The 19311-nt window shown below is 58.3% G+C and overlaps 1 protein-coding gene across 1 annotated transcript; it reads right to left on the bottom strand.

The window, feature by feature from the left end:
- Positions 1-1214: 1214 nt before the first annotated feature.
- Positions 1215-17190, bottom strand: CSRP1 (cysteine and glycine rich protein 1). Its single transcript, XM_082494426.1, has 6 exons — positions 17108-17190; positions 9582-9694; positions 4465-4633; positions 3946-4072; positions 1972-2065; positions 1215-1659 (listed from the first exon to the last, which is right to left on the bottom strand). The coding sequence occupies exons 2-6, from the start codon at positions 9691-9693 to the stop codon at positions 1583-1585; spliced, it is 579 nt and encodes a 192-aa protein (XP_082350552.1). The 5' UTR covers position 9694; positions 17108-17190; the 3' UTR covers positions 1215-1582.
- Positions 17191-19311: the final 2121 nt, after the last annotated feature.

Genomic DNA, 19311 nt, shown 5'->3' with positions numbered 1-19311 from the left:
ACTATGGGAAGAAGAGACTAAAGGAAGACCCGTTCTAGCTTTACTGACTAAACATGGGCGCAATCCCTGCCTGTGGCACATCCAGTTGAAATGCCGCAGCAGCACGGCATCCACCACAGGCTCGCGGAGACAGCCGGCAGCTTCCTAACCCCCCACGCCTCCGCGGGGGAGCAGGGCCTCTGCCAAACGAGGCAGCCCGGTTTCGGCCTCCGCACCGAGGGCGGCGTGTGAGCCCGCTGTGCTACAGCTCCCGACCCACTGCCGCAAATCCCTGAGCCTGGGCTCTCTGCTCCACACGCCAAGTGCCACCTGCGGTTGCCTCACCAAACCCCAAGCGCGCACCCCAGAGCAATGGGACCAGCTAGAATTTGGGTCCCAGACTGGGAAACCTGGAGCGGGGGGGGGGGGGGGGGGGAGTTGGGAGAGGTGGAGATGTTTAAGAAGCTCACTCCCCACCTCAGCTTCAAAAATATCATCATGTAAAAAAACACGGTGTGATGAACGGGAGAAAGTGCTTGAGTCGATAAAGGAGCCCGAGCCCTGCCCCACAAAAGGATTTCTGCCTCTGTTCTGCTTCTCAAAACACTCCCCATCTCGTTTACTCAGCCACAATGTTTATAACTTTAAAAAAAAAAAAAAAATTCCCTGTGGAGTTCATAACTCCAAGCTGCAGCGAGACTGATCTTGTGGGCATGTCACACCGGTCAAACGCGAGAATCACAGAAAGAAAGTAAAGAGTTTAGATGAAAAAGAATTATATCTGGGGAGCTGCCAAACTGACGGCTTAATGATCCACAGTGCTGTTAAAATCCAGGGAGTAGGTGAAAAGCTGTTAATTATTCGGCACTGCTGGGCACGCCTGTTTGGAGAGGCGCCACGTAAAAGCACTGATAGGGGTTGCGATAGGGCGTGCACACGCGCTGTGCTACCAACACACCCAAGAAGGTCTGTCCTGGGCCTCCCAGCATCAACCGCTGCTTTTTTAAATGGTTATCCACCGCAGGAGCACGGGGAGAGCCCGACCCGCGGAGCTCAGCTGGCCACAGCTGGGCCACATCAAACTGCGCCGAGCCGTTCCCGCCTTCGTGCTTTAATCGCAAACCACGATTGCCAACATTTCCCGTCCTCCCTCTACCGCCTGACCTCCAGCTCTGGTCACCCAGTGCACCTCCTCAGCCCCAGACGGGGAATAAACTCTCCGGCGAGGCCAGGCATGGATCAGCTTTGATGTTTATTGCTTGCTCGGTGACACGGCACGGCGCGGCTGAACGCGCATCCCGGCGGGATGGGCAACGCGGAGCAGCAGAACGTTTCGGGCACACGGGCCTCGCTGCGGGGGGGGAGGGGGTGTGAGCTGTCTCCCCGCCGGCACCCGCACCAGCAGGACCCGATGGGGACGATGCTGGGACTGGGACTCCTGCGCTTCGGGGTGCGCTGGGTCGGGGCGGGGAGGAAGGGGCTCGTGCTGTGAAGCAGCGGGTGGTTATCGATGATGATGCTCACTGCGGGTGCAGGAAGGGTCGGGCAGCAGAGGATGGTATGGACGAGCCCTGAGCGAGCGGAAAGCCCGGCTCCTGGCGCCTCACTGCGAGTGGATGAGCGCCCCGGCGCCTTGCCCGAAGCCAAAGCCCTTGGGACCGAAGTTCTTGGCGTAGCAACCTGCGGAGGACGGGAAGGGAGAGACGGGTTAAGGCCGGCAGCTGAACAGGAGCAGGTCCTCCTCTGGAAGCAGGTACTGCCTAAACAGGACGGGGTTTGCCATATTTGTCGGGCAAACAGAGAGGCCCCAGGCACAGCGGGAAATCCCCCGGCTCCGCGGCCAGCCGGCACAGCCAGTCCCCATAGGCAGCTGCTGGGGCCACCACCTCCCCAAAGCCTCAGCCCTGTCCCGGTTCCCTGCACAGGGGTTTTCACCCCTCCGCCTCCACCCTTCGGGGTGCAGGACAAGCCAGCGGGGAAGGTGGCACTCACCTTTGCAGTAGATCTCCCCATCCTTGTCTGCCAGGGTGGTGGACTCCAGGCTCTTGCCACACTTGGCACAGCGGAAGCAGGACTTGTGCCAGGACTGCGGGACAGGAGCGGAGGCCGGTCAGACAACACCCGGGGCCAGGGCAGAAGCGCTTTGGCTATCAAACAGGGTCTGACCCAAAACGGTTGGCAAAGAGGCCTGAACGGGATGAAAGCTTTATTCTGGAAGGAGCGGTCTTCCCAGCCCCGGGGGGGAAGATACAGAGAGGGAACATCACGTGTGGTCACTGCTCCCGTGTTGATCTGGTTTCAGAGAGCTTTCACCCCGGCTCCCAGAAGACATTTGTACAGTAATTTGTACGATAATTTGTAAGGAGCAATCCCCCCCCTCTTTGGAGATTGTCCTCTCTCGAGCAGCGTGATAAATACCCCGAGTTACGTAGCTGAGACCCACTGCTGTGTACTGGGGGTGGCAGCGGGGCTGGGACACCTGCCCCCGCACAACTACATCTCCAAGGAAGGCAGCAAACGGACACTAAGAATGCAGAAATCAGCCAATGTTTAAAAATACCACCCCCCCCGCAGCTCCACCAGTCCTCTGGGGATAAATGAGCTCACAGCCTTTGGGCAGACCTAGAGTAGCCAGAGCCGCTCACGGAGGAATTTAAGTAAACACTTTGGAAAACATGAAACCTTTTTTGGAAGAAAATGTGAAATTAGGGGGGCTGGAGAAGGAGGAGGTAGCGGATGGAGTCATCCCGCAAACATTAGCGCATGAAATACATGCTCTGGAATCCTCTCCGGGTTTGCTTGAGTGTAATTGCTTTGCCAGCTTTGGTTCCCCGTAAACACTGAGGCCAGAAGCCTACCAGGAAGCCCAGATCATGATTTTAAGGGTAAATTTGGGTTCTGACCCTGGGCTGACCCTCAACGCGTCCATCACAAACCCCTGCGCCGCCAGCTAGGGTATGATGATGCCGGGAGGCCCTTTCTGTTGACTAGATGCCTCCTTTCCTTGCTCCGGGGACAGAGGACAAACAGAGAAGCCCCAGGGAGGACAGAGCACAGCAGGGCCAGTGAGTGACCCAACGTCACCAGTGAGGCCGTGAGGCTTTCCCAGCACGGCCATCCCTGTCCCCTGCGGCACGAAGCCAAGCAGCTTGACCCGGCTGCCTTGGGAAGCACTGCACATGTTCCTGACCTTGAAGGGAAGGTTATTTCAGGGCAGGGACCTCACCTGGGTCCTCACCAGGGCTGACAGAGCAGAAGGTGTCCCCATGCCTTACAGAGAACTTCCCAGAGCTGGGCTGGGACGAGGCCACGGCTTGGGACGCAAAGGACCCTGGTGGAGTGATGAACTTGACAAAGGAAGTACCAGGGCTGTTGCAGAGTGTCCTTTACATCTGACCCTGGGCAGACCCCGTCCACCCGCAGAACAGCCCAAGAGAGATGGACCCAGCCCGTGCCCACACCTCCAGCCACCTTGCCCTGCCTGTGGGCAGTGCTGACCACTGGAATTCATTCCCTGCCCCGAATTTGGGCTGCGGCATCCCAGCCTGCGGCAGAGGGTGGAGAAGGCTCGCTGGATGTTGCACTTGTTCAGTCAGTGGTGCCAGCGGGCATGGCCCACATCACTGCTCATCCTCCCAACACATCTAGCAGCAGGGACATCCACCATGACCTCTCCTGAGCAGTGCTCCAAATATTCAGTATAAACTGTATTTCTCTCCCATCTACAAGCCTGTAAGAGCGAGGCAGCCCGGAGAAACTGTTTGCCAGACATGCCAAGGTCTCCTTTTGGTGCCAGGCTTCTAGGTGAGCATGGCCACCAGACCCCGAGCCAAGCCCTGGGTGGAGGCACTGGTAGCCCAGCCTGCAGCAGCCTGTGGGTCAGGTCAGGACCTTCTCTGAAGGTCTCCCTGCCACACAGCAGCTTGTGGCACGTGTGTGCCCCATCGACTCCATCCCCCTTCTTACCTTTCCCGCTCCAATCACCTTCTCGGCTGCATACACCGCTTGCCCACAGCGAGGGCACCCATCAGCACCTCCAACTTTCTGGGCCATTCTGGATGCGTTAGGGTTGGTGGGTCGGTGGGGCTGGCCCCTGTGGATGGGAGGGAGTTCATGATCAGGGCTGCACAAGCAAGGTGGAGGAGGGAAGAGTTATGGGATCACAAAACCCAACCCAGTTTTGAAGGGCCTGGAGCTTTAGGCACAATGGGTTCAGCCCCACGGAAACTTCAGCCTCACGGCTGTGTGCTCGGAAGGGATGGGCAGCATGCTCAGGCTATGGGGACGTGTCCCGTCAAGCCCCATCCCACCCTGCAAATAGGGTTCAGCGGGTTTCCCCCAGGGAACAGAAAGGCAGGGCAGCCCACGGGACTCTCCGGATTAGATACTGCTGGAAGTTCCTGGGCTACGCAGCCAAGCGTCACGAGATGTGGGGGAGAAAGTGCCCACAACAGCCCCAGTTTCGAAAACAAGACTTGAACTCACTCTTCATATTTGATTCCCAGAGACTCGCCCTTGTCAGTGCTCAGGGTCCCTGCTCCCTGCCCGTATCCATAGCCCTTGGGGCCATACTTCTTGCCGTAGCAGGACTTGCAGTAGATCTCCTCTCCATGCACAGCAACGGTGGTGCTGTCCAAGTTCTTTTTACAGACCACTAGAAAAGAGGGGAGGGCGGTGCCGTTAGCCTGCTCATCCAGAGCTCGCTAATTAGCTGGAGAAAACAAGTCCTCACAAGGGCGAAAGCTCAGCTTTCAAGGAGTAAGGAAACCCTAGACAAGATCCTGGTTAAAGGGAGCGCATGCAAAACAGCCAGAGATAAGGATCACAACAAGAACATTGTCAGGCTTTAAAAGGAAGCAACAGGGTTGATATGAAGAAGAAGCTCTGTTAACCCTCTTGATGCCGGTATCCTGGAGATGCACTTAAATCCAGGCAAGGCGGGTTGGAATTTCCCTACAAATCACTGCCGGATGCACAAGCGCAGGGACGGATGATGTCCCTGCCCCGCTGCAGCTCTGCCACGCTCCCAGTCCCCTGCAAATACGCAATAGGCTCTCGGGGGAAAGCAACGTAAGCAAATCCATTTTTCCTTGTGTTTAGGTAGACTAAAAGCAGACCTGCGGCCGTCACCACAGCTGATGCGCTGTGACGCTTTTGGCACATTATGCTGTTGTGCCTGGTTGTCTCTCCAGACCCCGAGACCACGGTGGAAGGGTTCAGGCTAACGTGTCACCCCCCGGTCCGTGCCGTGACGAGGGTGTGCGCGTAGGGTGGTCTCAGGTGAGGAACGCTACCTCAGATGGGTGTTCAGGCCTTGGGGATCAATCGGGGACATAAGATGGGACGGGAGGAGACAGCAGCCAGGCGCCGGGTCCCAGCTGAGCCCCTCCAGACCTTAAGCTTGCTGCTGAGCTCAGGCCACACAGACTGTTCGCCCGATTTTTAGATTTTCCTGACTCCTGTCCCAGCTCTGATCTCAGCCTCCACGTCGGCTTCCAAACCCTTCCTGGAACACGCCGCCCAGCAAGCCAGAGCGGGAGGCGAGCAGCACCCAAACAGGCTCGCAATGATCTCCGGTGTTTACCTGCCCCGGTGCAGGATCCAGACGCCCAGGGCAGAGTCTACAGCATTGGCAGCCGTCCCGAAACAGATCCTGTTACAGCTGCGACCCAGCCTTCCCCCATCCCGCTTACATGCCTTAAATGTCGAGGCTCTCAGCAGCCCGTCGGCCTCTTCGCCAGCAGAAAAGTTTTCTTGGCCTTTACCAATATCTCAGGAATGCAAACACAGCCGAGCTCTCCTCGCGGAGCGGCGTGAACCGCGGCACTTAACGCGGGGGCGAGAGGCAGCCTTCCTCGGCCCAATTACTAAATATGGTGCTTCTCCTCTGGGACCGCGGAGAACCCCGTGTGCTGCTGCTGGGAGAAGGAGGTGGAAAGGGAAACATCTCCTGCCATCTAAGGAGGACCTGGCAGGGTCCTCTCCTGGCTATGGGCTCCCCCATCCCACCACGGCAGGAGCTGGGGGTGGAGAGCACATCCCTGTTGAGAAGGACCAGCTCTGGTTAACTGGTCCCATAGCTGCCAAGCTAATGGGCTGGTGTTGGAGTTGTCTCCGCATTACCCTGGGGCTCATCAGGAGCAACACTGCATTCAGACAGACCCTCCAGGAGGGGAATTCTGGCACTTTTACTGGCACATTTAAAGAGCTTTGTCCTAGGGGTGGGACTGAATGAGCTCAACGGCATCTGCCTTTCTCTCCCACCGTGCTGGGTGGATTTAGAGCTCTAACCTAAGCTTTCACAGTCCCCCATCTGTACTACCCACAGACTCTTTGAGAGGCAGCAGAAAAATTCTTTCCCGGGCTGCTTCCTAGAAATCAGCCCCCAGCTCCCGGGTTTCTGCATTGCAGGAATTCCAGCGCGTCCGCACTCATCGAGTTAAGGACCCTTTGTTTTTCTAAGAGCAGCGGAGCTGCTCCACAAAACAATTAGACAAGAGCTGCTGCTGCTTTCAGAGGCCAAACGGTCTCATTACGGTACATTTCTGCTGTGTACTATTGACTCAGTTGGATCGACGCCATTGAGTCAATCATCAAGTCTCTCCCTGAGCCGATCTCCAGTTCTAACGCGCTGTGGTAGGTTTGGCTCCTTTTTGATTATTGTTTTGGCAAGTCAGGTCAAAGTATTTGTTTTTCTCCCCTAAAGATAATGGCTTCGAGTTCCCCAATGAGGCCCAAGCGCAGCACTGGGAACAGGCTGGGAACGCAGGAGTTCGGTGCAGCTCAGCAGCACGGGACTGGGAACAGCAGGCAGCACTGGGGCTGGCATGCCCCTGAACTGGGGAGCCCCCAACTGGACGGGCAGAACTGCTGGGGTACGTGTGGAGTGTGATTACATCCACCTGCAAAGCACAGGGACAGGAGCCCCGGCTGTGGTCGGCTCTGGACCACTCCCTGGTGACTTGCTTCCATGAGCAGATGCGGGATGACCTTCTTCCCCACTTTGGCCGTGTATTCCCTTCTGGAATCAATGCCTTTTGCCTGATTTTGTGGCTCCTGGAGGCCTGCCCCGCGCTCCGGGTGCCAGCATCTCACGGCAGCAGCTTTCCCCGGCAATCCAGCTGCGTGCACAGGAGCCACAGGGAAGGGCAGATGCGGTGCAATGGCATCTTACTCCCCATACTGAGGTCCTCCACTGATATGGACTCAGCCAGTAAAAGCTGGGGGGGAGAGGGGGGGTGGACATGAGGGTAACATTCCCCACCCTCCTTATCTGAGGCTGCAGAAGAAACATGATTTCCTGCTGCGGAGAGCAGCCGCAGTAAGGACACAGCCTGCCACCCCCCTGCCCGCCCGGGGACAGCCTCTCCGCAACTCCCCTTCATAGTCCTCTAGAGAAAAAGCAACGTTTCCAGCCTGGAAACTCCCACATATGAGAGCTGTCAGTCACACCGGCCACTCTTCACGCTGCGCAGGGAGCGGAGACGCAGCTCTCTCACATCTGCATCCCTCTGCGCATCCCAGGCAGGCTGCCCAAGAAGTGTCCAGTATCGGTGCCAGGTGGAGACGGGAGCACAGCGGGGATCCCAACGGAGCTGGGACTGTTTAGTTTGAGGAGGAGGAGGCTGAGGGGAGACCTCATCACTCTCTACAACTATTTGAAAGGACACTGTAGAGAGGTTGGTGCTGATCTCTTCTCACAGGTAATTAATGACAGAACAAGAGGGAATGGCTTCAAGCTCCAACAGAGTAGATTTAGACTGAACGTTAGGAAAGAATTTTTCACAGAAAAAGTGGTCGGGCATTGGAATAGACTGCCCAGGGAGGTGGTTGAGTCACCATCCCTGGATGTGTTTAAGAGAGGTTTAGATGTGGTGTTGGGGGATATGGTGTAGGGGAGAAGTTTGTAGAGTAGGGTAGATGGTTGGACTCGATGATCCCAAGGGTCTCTTCCAACCTAGACAATTCTATGATTCTATGATCGGCCCCATGGGGACACTGGTATTTCCCTGCTGGAATAGATCTACTGGGATTAGTTCTAGCTGTGTGCCTGTTTATAGACCCTCACCCTGCCTGCTGCCCGTATGGAAAAGATCACGCCTGTGCTCCCTGCTGCAATGGGACAGTGAGACTGGGGACAGGGTACAGGCACCAGCTGGGAGAAGGTTAAACCTCGGTGGGGCCGTGCTGCAAGGGCAGGTCTGAAGATGCACTTCTGCTGCTCCGTGGCAGATGCAATCCGTTGACAAGCCACCAGCGGACACGGGCAACGTGCAATCTCCTATTAGCACATGAGGATCACTGGTTCTGCTACGTTTCTGCTACGTTCTGTTTCTCCTCTGAAAGGAGGTTGCAGAGAGGTGGGAGTTGACCTGTTCTGTCAAGTAACAGGAGGAAATAGCTTCAAGTTGCGCCAAGGGAAGTTTAGATTGGATATTAAGAAGAATTTCTTTACTGAGAGGGTCATCAGGCATTGGAACGCGTTACCCAGGGCAGTGGTGGAGTCCCCATCCCTGGAGGTATTTAAGGGTCGTGTAGATATAGCACTCAGGGACATGGTTTAGTGGTGGGCTGGTCAGTGTTAGGTTAAGGATTGGACTAGATGATCTTACAGGTCTTTTCCAATCTAGGAAATTCTGTGATTCTCTGTGATTCTGTTAGTCTTCAAGGGCAGGGGACAGAAATCTGGTAAAACACAGGCTGAGGACACTGGCCGTTTTTTATCGAAAAGTCCCGCAGCCCCCCTGGATGTGGACGCCCCAGGTTTAAGGAGCTGCTCTCAGCACTGTAACACTACTCGCCTGTCCCTGCCCTGGGACCCCCAAAGGGGGGGAAGGGTGTCTGGGGACCTGCAGCATGAGCCCAGGAGTACCGGTGGGACCCTGCAGAGCAGGCAGAGGGAGGGATCTCCGCACCGAGTTAACCCACAGCCAGACCCTGTTCTGCTGCCCTTCCCTGGAGGAGGCGCTTGGGGCCAAACATACAAGTGAGATGCCCTCCGCAATCTCAGATTTGCAGTCAGGCTGGAGGTGGTGCTTTAGCACTTCACAGTAGGCCTTCCATCAGCAGAAGGGCCAGGACAGGACTACATCTTCTTCCCGCCACCTCCTGGGACACAGAGGCAGATCCCATGCCAGTTCCCAAGGCCCAACCACCTTTTTAGTGTGGCAAAGCCACATAGAAGACTAAAGGTAGCATCGCCTCAGAGCATTGCATGGGACGTGCCACCTCCTGCCACCACCGTTCAGAGAGTCCCTGTCTCACGCTCCATTCTTGAGCATCTGGAGACAGTCTGGAGGACTCAGCCCAGCCTTTCCCCGCTGTAGGGACAGGCTAAGGCTTTGCGTGGGTGCTGGTTGAGGTCAGCCCTGACAGCTTGGATGGTCCCGGGTGTCCTGGGATGATCTGCGTTCCTTCAGCAGAACTAACTTCCAAGTCTGGAGAAAAGCAGAAAGCCTGCCACACGGCTCCCACAGCAGGGCCGTGCGTAGAGGAATCCTAATGAGCGATCGCAAGGCCCGTAAACAGGACATGACGGGGCGCCCAGGCGGCGGAGAGCCAGGAAGCGGGGCCGGAGGGGCGAGGGAAGGGCTGGTACTCACTGCACAAGAAGCAGGACTTGTGGAAGCTGCTGCCTTCGCATTGCACCTCCTCGGCGAAGTACACCGCTTTCTGGCAGACGCCGCACTTCTTTCCTCCTCCCCAGTTTGGCATCCTGCAGAAAAAGCACAGGCAGGAACGGTGTCAGGGCAGGAGGTCAGGCAGGAGGCAGGGACGGGGCAGAGCCAGGCAGCCGGAGCGGGCACCCGCCAGCAGCCGTTCCACATCTGCACGTGCGGAGCCCACCCACGGATGTTGGCTGTTGGCACAGATTCACCAGACTGGTAATTAGCAGGATTAGCAGACGCCCATGGGGCTCATCATTACAGCACCCAGCAGTATCAGCTGCCTCCCAGGGACCACTGGTCCTGCCGGGCAGGAGCAACAGAAATTCGCCTGTCCTGGGAGCCGTGGGACCTCACAGCTCCTGTCTGTGCCAGGAAAAGGCAGGAAGTGAGACAATGATGGGAGACGGCGCTTACAGAGGTACCCACGGCACCGGCACCTCGTTAGACCACAGCTCTGCTTATCACCCCTCGGCAGGGCAACGCAGCAATGGCCAGGGTGACTGACCCTTGGTGATGGAGGGTGTACAGGCTGTCACTCCCGCTGGACACAGTTCCAGCTTCTCCTCCCTGAACATTTCCATTTCTGCCACCACAGGGCAGGGGTGCCGTCAGGGCTGCCCAAAGGGTGGGAGCTGACCCCTGAGACCACCGAAGAGCGGCTCTGGCACCGTGTCCCCCATGGCATCATTAGCTTGTGCCTTTCCTGGCTCTCAGGTTCTTCCTGTCTCAGTCCATCTCAGCCTCCTCCAGGACTGCAGGTACAGCCATGCAGGCTGGGCAATCGGAACCCCCGGGGACACGGGCTGGCGTTCAGGGCAAACACCTGAGCACCAACCTTAGTTACCAAGCAGCTCCTTGGCAGGATACAAACACTTCTATTCCTCTCTCCTCTTTCCTGAAACATATCTGATGAGACATGATCAAGAAGCACCTTGATAACCCCAAAACACTGTGAGCAGCTAACACAAGTAGCAGAACTCCAACCCAGAGGGGCCTTGATACTTTTGAAGACCAGGCCAACATAAACCTCAAGACATTCAAGCAACAAGGTCCTACAAAGAGATTCTGAGGGAGGCAAGGCTGGTTGAGTGTGGCCAAGAGGAGGCTAAGGAGGACCTAATGGCAACCTGGGGTTGCTACAAAGACAGCAAAACAAAACACTTTTTGGTGGTGCCCAATGATATAAGAAAAGTCAATGGGCACAAGCTGTGGCTTGGGAGGTCTCCAGAGGCCTCCGTCCAGCGACACTTCTGTAATTCCCCATCCTGCTCCCACGTGGGGACAAGCAGCAGAAGTCACCCTCCCCGCTGCAGGCGCAGCCGTGTGCTTCCCGACCCCTGAACAGCTAAAGCAGCAGGACAAGGTCCCCACTACACGGTGTGCCACCCCACAGCAGGCGCAGGATCCCATCCCCTCGCTCGGCTCGGCCGCGTGGCTACGAGGAAGGGGAGCCAGGTCTGCGGGGCACACCGGGGCACAGCCTTTGAGCCCACTCCTTGCCCCAGCGCCGAATCCCAGGGTCACCTCGGGCAGCTGAAGCCCCATCTCTGGGTCCCCAATTGCCCACCCGATGGCTGAGCCTGCGGGGGGGACACAGACGCTGAACAGGAGAGGACTGGGGGCTGTACAAATGTCGAACGGAGAGAGGATGGAGGACAAAGTGCGGCAAACCCTCTGCTCACAGGCACAGCGGGATCTCCGTACCTTCCAGTACGTGGGAATGTGGAGCTCTTCCCTGCATAAGAGTATTTTGTCAGGCAAGAGGAAAGGGAAATCGCTCGTGACCTGGTTATACCGGCGGGCAGGGCAGGGCGGGCATGGCGCGGTGATGGCCGGCAGGGCTGCGCTGAGGCACTGGCCCCGCTCCAGCCCGGCCGCGGCTCCCGCGTGCACGGAGGGTCTGAGCGCGGGACAGACAGACGGAGCTGTGGAGGGTGCTGGGAGCGGGGCCTGAGGGGCTCCGGGGGTCCGAGGAGCTGTTGGTTGGGGTGGGATCGCAGCAGCCAGGAAGTCTCTTTCCTGCGGGCTCTGCTGGGCTTCCCACTGCCGCGCAGCCCGTGCCAAATCCCTCCCTTCCAGCCCCGTCCTTCCAGTCCCAACCTTGGGACTGCCTTAAAAGGACACAAACTGTTTCTCTCCGGAGCCTGTTTTCCCCCCTGCACCGGGAGGAGGGCCCGACCTGGTTCAGGAGTTTCCTTGGAGGGCAGAAACATCCAGCGGTACCCCCCTGCCAGCCCCGCCAGGGGACGTGCCCGCACGGCGTGGGAGCCCACTGGCCCCGTTTGTCCCCGTGCCCACCTGCGTCAGCCCCCTCGCCAGCCATAACACGACACCAGCTACAATTCCTCCAGGTCCCCCATCCCTTTCCAAACGCCACAGCCGGCATTCCCCATCCCTGGGACTCCCCAGCCCTGATTTCGGTGGGCAGCCTCACGCAAGCCCCCTGCCATGGCTCCCTGCTCCACATCTGCAAGCAGGTTCGGGGACAAACCGCCCGGCGTGGTTCGGAACCAGCTGCTCCCCTCTGCCTCCACAGCACATTTTTCCCCCCTTTACAGCAGCAGCGAAGGCCGAGGCTCTGCTTGTCCCGAACAGTGGGGTTCACCTGCCCAAATCGAGACATGGGCAGGGGGGACACCTTCCTCTGAGCTGCCGGTAAGTCTACAGGAGGAGAAAAGCTGCTCCTGGGTGAAGCTCAGCTGATGGTTGCCACCAGAGAAGTTCAAGCCCTTTTGCTGCTTACGTTCCTCCACCCACCGGGGGAAGGTTGCAGGTGCCTCCCCGCAGCTTAAACAACGTCACCCTGATTTTGGCAGGTGACTCTCGCCGTGAAGCACCCAGCAGCACAGACGCAGCCCCAGCAAAGCCACATCCCAGCGAGACCTCCTGGCACACACCAGGACGGGGTTCCTGCGGGGAGAGACCACGAAAATGACTTTGTCTTGGGGATACCTGTGCTTGTGGTAGCTCACAGCTGGGCACAGGGAAAGCCTGGAATAAGACTTAGGTTGTCGGGAATTCCCTCTTAGTCCACAGCACGCACAGGCACATGCTGAGAGCCCCACAGCCCACAACAGAGGCCAAAAAGCAGTTTCTGCTACAAGTCAGGATCGGCAGGGAAAAAAAAAGAACAGGAGCACTCTGCTCACAGAGCCTGAGACCTCCACCAGCCACATCAGGAGCAAAACCCTTACACCAGCCATCTAGACACACCCATCGTCCCAGTTCCCTAATTAACAACCACTTTAAGATACACGGGAGAGCTTGCAACCCTTTCAACTTTTTTTTTTTTTCAAAGTACTTTGCACCCCGAGCACCGTATTCTCCCCAATTGCAACACTTAGTGACCGCAGTCGCACTTCTCCAAATCGCTATTAGACCCACACAGAATGAGGAAGAGGAGGTGACTGTCCCACAGCCGAAGACCTCACTGAGCACAGGCAAGAGAGACACTCGGGGCTGCCAAAAAACAAGATTATTTTCCTCCTTCCTGCAGCTCCACATCCCAGGTACCACGACACAACCAGGGCCCTGCAGACAGCATCCTCTGTGCCGAGCGTGGCTCGGTCCTGTCATCCGCTCTGGATAAGGCAAGGGGCCTCAAAACCCAAAACTCCAGGCACCATCCTTTTACCAGCAGCTGTGTTGTCGGGAAGCACAGACACGAATGAGGCTTGTGCAGAACCACAGGTCTGACATTTTTGGACATTAACTCTAATTTAGCTAATTTAACTCTAATTGGCAATCTCAAGCATAAACACAGGCTGGGTGGGGAATGGCTGGAGAGCAGCCCTGAGGAGAAGGACCTGGGGGTGTTGGTTGATGAGAAGCTCAACATGAGCAGCAATGTGCGATCGCAGCCCAGAAAGCCACCGGCCCCCCGGGCTGTATCAGAAATGTGGCCAGCAGGGCGGGGGAGGGGATTCTGCCCCTCTACTCTGCCCTGGTGAGACCCCACCTGGAGTACTGCCTCCAGCTTGGGGGGTCCCAACAGCAGAAGGATGTGGACCTGTTGGAGCGGGGCCAGAGGAGGCCCCGGAGATGCTGGGAGGGCTGGAGCCCCTCTGCTGGGAGGACAGGCTGGGAGAGGTGGGGGGGTTCAGCCTGGAGAAGAGAAGGCTCCGGGGAAACCTCATTGTGGCCTTCCAGTCCCTAAAGGGGCTACAGGAGAGCTGGGGAAGGACTTTTAACAAGGGCATGTAGTGATAGGACGAGGGGGAATGGCTTCATACTGGAAGAGGGGAGATTTAGATGAGATATGAGGAAGAAGTTCTTTCCTGTGGGGGCAGTGAGCCCCTGGCGCAGGGTGCCCCGAGAAGCTGTGGCTGCCCCATCCCTGGAGGTGTTCAAGGCTGGGTTGGACGGGGCTGGGAGCAACCTGGGCTGGGGGGAGGGGGCCCTGCCCGGGGCAAGGGGGTGGCACTGGATGGTCTTTAAAGTCCCTTCCAACCCAAACCATTCTGTGATTCTATGATTCAGTGTCTGATGTCTGACTTCACAGCACCGGGTCAAATGTAAGCTACAACTCACCCACATTTTGGATGTGCTTGTGTTGCACCGGTTCGGGATGCAGTCTAAGCTACACTTAACAGCCAGGCATAAACCAGTATGGAACCAGTATGTCCTGGTGCTTTGGAATGTCATCTAAAGCCGGGCTGTAAGGGGAAGCAGTGGGCAGATGAAGCCAGGCCATCGGGCAGTAGGAACACAGTCACCCTCTCTTTAGGGTGTGCTGGAAGATGAGCGTGCTCGCGTCGCTCACACCAAAGCTGGCAACCACCGCTTCACCTGCCCGAGAGCAGCCGGTTTGTAACCGATGGAGCCAAAGCAGCACCCGCCGCCCCACCAACGCAGCTTCGCTGCTCCGGGACACTCAGAGCAGTGCAGGTACTCCCCCTTCACCCCCTACTGAACTTTACCTGCAGTCACCAGGATGTCACCTCAACCACTCCAGCTTCTGCTATAGCTGGAAAAGCTTTCCCACGTATGAAACCAGATATTCTACTGAAATCCTACAGTAATTAATTGCAGAGCAATCACTTTGCGCTTGGAGATCACCGAGGAACAGCAGACTCATGCTGGCCCATGTAAAAGGTTATTTATTTTTTTTTTTCAATGAGAGTGTTAATACAAGTGATGGCAGGAAAGCACCATCAGCGCCGCACAAAATGCGTCACTCCTAATGACGTTCACAGCAGTCCAGGCAGGATTATTACATGACCTGGCAAAGGGACAAGTCAAAGGGAAGGAAACCATAGGAGGAGCCCCAAGCCCTGGGGTCTGATCTTGCCCTCCCAGTTTAGACCAGCCGATATAGCCAGGAAACCAGCAGAAACTGGAAGGAGGAGGCACCTGGGCAGATGTGGTGTGTGGGCAGAGCAGAAATGAACCAGCTCATGGGGACGCACATAACACCACCTTGGAAATCACCAGGATGGAGCATCGGGGGTTCAGCACCTGTAACTGCAATCGGGTCCACGAGGGACTGACTCTGCCCCAGAGAAACAGCATCTGTCATGGAGCAGCTTTCACATCGCTCGGGCACAAGGGGCAATGGCCCTACAAGAGGCAAGTTAGAACCGTCCCCGCTGTCCCTCTGCCATGCAAGCAGCTGGGTGGAGCAGGGACGTGAGGAGACTCTGGGCTGCCAACAGCATAAAAGAGGATAAAAGAAGGTCATTTGTGCTACAGTGATGTCAAACCGATGACCAAGAGGAGAACGGGGTCCTGAGGCTGGTGAGAACTGGGACACGGCAAAACACCGGCATCACCACGGTGAAATCACAGAACTGACCCAGGAGATGCAGCTGCAGAGATCAGACATCTCTGAGGGCTTTGCCATGAGAGGAGAGGAGAAAGTCAAGAAAGGTCTGAAGTGATAATCCCCTGTGGCTCATCTACTCGACAGTTCCCAAAGCACCGCAGTCAGGAATCAGCAGCCCTCAGGTGTGCCAGCACCGCGCTGAGCCGCACTGCCAGACACGGCTACCGGCGAGCGCTCCCCAGCCGCGCCATGCCTGCGGACCAACGCACCGCTGCCCGCGCTGCTCCAAGCTTTGGCTACAAAGGCAACTTGAGAGCTTCCTATCACAAGTGGGTTCCTCAAAGAGAATCCCAATTTTATCCAGCACAAAAGCCAAAAGCATTTTCAGGTGCGCTACGAAAAGCTACTGACTCCTGCAGGAATCAAAACCCATAACCTGTCCAAGCTCTCTTTAGAGTTTGCAAAGCCAAATGGGTCACGTCTTCGTGATTTTATGGTGTCTCCCGGGAGCGGGGAGCCGAGCTCAGCGGCTCCAGGGTCTGGATTCAGGTACTGCCATCCCGGCCGGAGAGGCCCCCATCCAGGAGACGGCAGAGGCCGGCTGCGAGCCCGAGGTTGGGCGGACGGTGCCCACCGACCTGCGGGAGCAGGGAAGGCACCGCGCTGGCTGGCGAGGAGCAGCAGCAGCAGCAAGCACCGAGCTACTTGTTAAGCGGCGAGTCCTCCCCAGGGCTCCCACACCTTTCCAGCCTCACCACCAAAAGAGCCAGGAGGTGCAGCATCCAAAGCTGAGCTCACACCCAATAATATTTTAGCGCTTGCGCCTTCTCCCCCCAGTCCATCCCTCCCTGTTTCTAATGCTGCGACTTGACAGCATCCGGTATTTTTGCCAAGTGCTAATTAACACCCCCTCCTACGCGCTGGCCCCGCTGACGGCTCTGAGGTTTGGAAAGCGGCACCTGAAGCTGTGCTTGAGCGTGTGCGCAGGCAGGTCCCCAGCGAGGCACATCTCCTCTGTAAAGCGGCCTCAGCCCGTGCCAGCAGAGAGGACTCCCCGGGGTGTAAACTTTATTCAGGCTCCAAAGCGAAGCGGCAGCAGAGCCCGGGTTTTGGGGAGGGGACGGGGTGCAAGGACCTCGCTCACAGCCCAGCCCGAGAGCACAACCCTGAGCTTTCCCTTTGCGAAAAGGGAAGCGGAACGCTTAGCGGAGGGTTAAGATTGCCACCAGCAGAAAGTTTGACGAGGCCCTGGGAAGCGACCGCGCTGCGTGGATGCCCGCTCGCCGCCGGGTCAGGGGAGTTCACCCCATCTGATGCAACAGCTTTGGCTTCCGCATCTGGCGTCATGTGCGCCCATGCTCACGCCGTGTCGTGCCTCGGTGGGCCCCACCGTGCCCGCGCCCACCCCAGGGACACACGGCGGGGTCTGTGCCCCAGCTCCAGCCCCATATTCCCAGCCCCACATCCCCAGCCCCGCATCTCACCCCGGGTGAGGTGCCTGGGGAGGGGGCGGAGGGATGCGCAGCCGGAGGGGCTGGGGGCTGCCCGGGGAGGGATGGGCATGGGGGGGTCCGGGGGGGCTGGAGGGGACGCAGCAGCCCGGAGGGATGGAGAGGTGCCCCGGGACGGAGGGTCGGCAGCGGGGCCCGGGGCCGCGGGCGGGAGGGGGGTGGGCTCCGCGCCGCCCCGCACCTACCTGCGGCTGTGGCGGGCCGGTGTCGGTGTCGGGAGCGGGGCTGGGAGCGGCGGCGGCGGCGCCCGGGGCTTTTGTCGGCGGCGGGAGAAGGCGGGTCGCGGGGCGGCGGCGGTCGGCGCCCGCCCGGACTGATGTCACGGCCGCCGCCCGGCGGAGGAGGGCACCGAGCGGGCCCCGCCGCCCCCCACCTCCCCCCGCCACCGGGCAGCCGCGGGGACCGGGGACACCCCACCCCCGGCACTGCCCCGCCGCCGCCCCCGGGAACCCCACCGGCAGCGGGACCCCCCCATCCCCCGGGCCCCGGCACAGCCCCGCTCCCATCTTGCTCCCTGGAGATCCCATCCCAATCCCTGGAGATACCATCCTGCTCCCTGGGGATCCCACCCCATCCCACTCCCTGGACATCCCATCCCATCCCATCCCACTCCCTGGGGATCCCATCCCAATCCCTGGAGATCCCATCCCACTCCCTGGGGATCCCACCCATCCCACTCCCTGGAGATCCCATCCCATCCCACTCCCTGGGGATCCCATCCCAGTCCCTGGAGATACCATCCCACCCCACTCCCTGGGGATCCCATCCACTCCCTTGGGATCTCACCCTATCCCACTCCCTGGGGATCCCATCCCACCCCCTGGGGATCCCATCCCATCTCACCTCACTCCCTGGGGATCCCACCCCATCCCACTCCAAGGGGATCCCAGCCCAGCCCCTGGGGTTCCCATCTCCCTCCCTGGGGATCTCATCCCATCCCAGTCCCTGGGGATCCCATCCCATCCCACTTCCTGAGGATCCCACCCCACTCCCAGGGGATCCCACCCCATCCCATCCCACTCAGTGGGGGGTTGAACCTTCGGGGTGGCCGTGGCAGCTCCCTACAACCCAGCAGGGGTTGTCAAGTCAGGCCATGGGTAATACCTATCAGATAGTTTGGTCACTATTTTGTTATGCTCAAAGTTTTCCTCTAAAATAAAATAGCAGTTGCAAGAGCAGGTGTAGAGAACGGGGGAATAACAGCGACTCTCCTTGGCAACAGCTTCCCATGGGAACCCACCACAACAACTCTACCGTGGGTGCAGGGACACGGGGACACAGGGATGAGAAATAAGGACAGGACGAAACTGCGAGGGAAAGGCGGCTGCCACGGGGGCGCTTGGGAAACTTCCACCACGGCAGGATGGCAGGTCACGGAGCTGCGAAGGGAGGGCTCGGAGCAGTGAAAAGGTCAAAGCACCACAGGCAACCCCAGTGTCTGCAGGAGCAGAGATACTGCACCACCACCCCCCCCGCCGATGCCCCACAGACCCTGCCGTACCCTCACACCGCACATGAGTGCCCTCCGTGCCCAAACATCTCAGGAGCAGCCTGCAGAAAGCATGGCTGCTGGGCTACAAAGTGTGGCTGCAGGGCTACAAAATGTGGCTGCAGGGCTACAAAGTGTGGCTGCTGGGCTACAGAGCTGCTATATCCATTTTTTTTTTTTTTTTCATGTGTTTCTATGGCAGGGCAACACGGGAGCCCAAGAACGCCCAGGACCACGTAACGAACGTGCTAAGGCTCCAGCAGTTGCCGCCGTGAGAAGCCGAGGGCAGCCCATGTGCAAGCCCTGCAGTGTGACCCAGCACCAAGTTGCCTGTCAGACCAGGGTCGCTGCCACGTGCTCACAGCCCCGGCAGGACTCTGCAGTCCCAGTCAACCGTTGGGTGGTCCCTTGTGTGCTCGTCCCTGCCTGGTTCTCAGCTTGTGGGGTACAAACTCCCACTCTCCATCCCCCTGAGAAACATCCTCCTGGATCTGGCCCCACTGGCGGTCCCCCTCTGCCCGCAGAAGCTGGCAGGGAGGAGGGGAGTGGGACATCGTCCCCAATCCCCAGCAAACCCCACACAGGGACAGGAACTGGGTGGCACTAGGCAGAGAAAGGATCTTCCCTTTCTTAGGCATTTTTGGTGTTCTGGAAGACTCAAAGAAGATTCAGTCCATCGGTGCTCCATCACCTGGACTTGGAGGCCGGCAAAAGGCAGCCCCTTCCAGGAGCAGCTCCACAGGGAGTGCCGGGAGGGGACACCAGGAGAAGGGAAGAGCTTTGCTGGTGTCTATAGCTGCTTCCCACCCTGAGCCTCTGCCCGGGAGTCCCTGAGGCCTCTCTGCTCCATGAGGATCTTCCAGACCCTGTGGCTGGTGAGGATGGAGAGAAGATGGATGT

This window comes from Vanellus vanellus (genome assembly GCF_965231255.1).
Source record: "Vanellus vanellus genome assembly, chromosome: 23".
Lineage (NCBI taxonomy): Eukaryota > Metazoa > Chordata > Aves > Charadriiformes > Charadriidae > Vanellus > Vanellus vanellus.
Note: the sequence above shows the minus strand (reverse complement) of the source record. Positions and strands in the feature narration are given on the sequence as shown.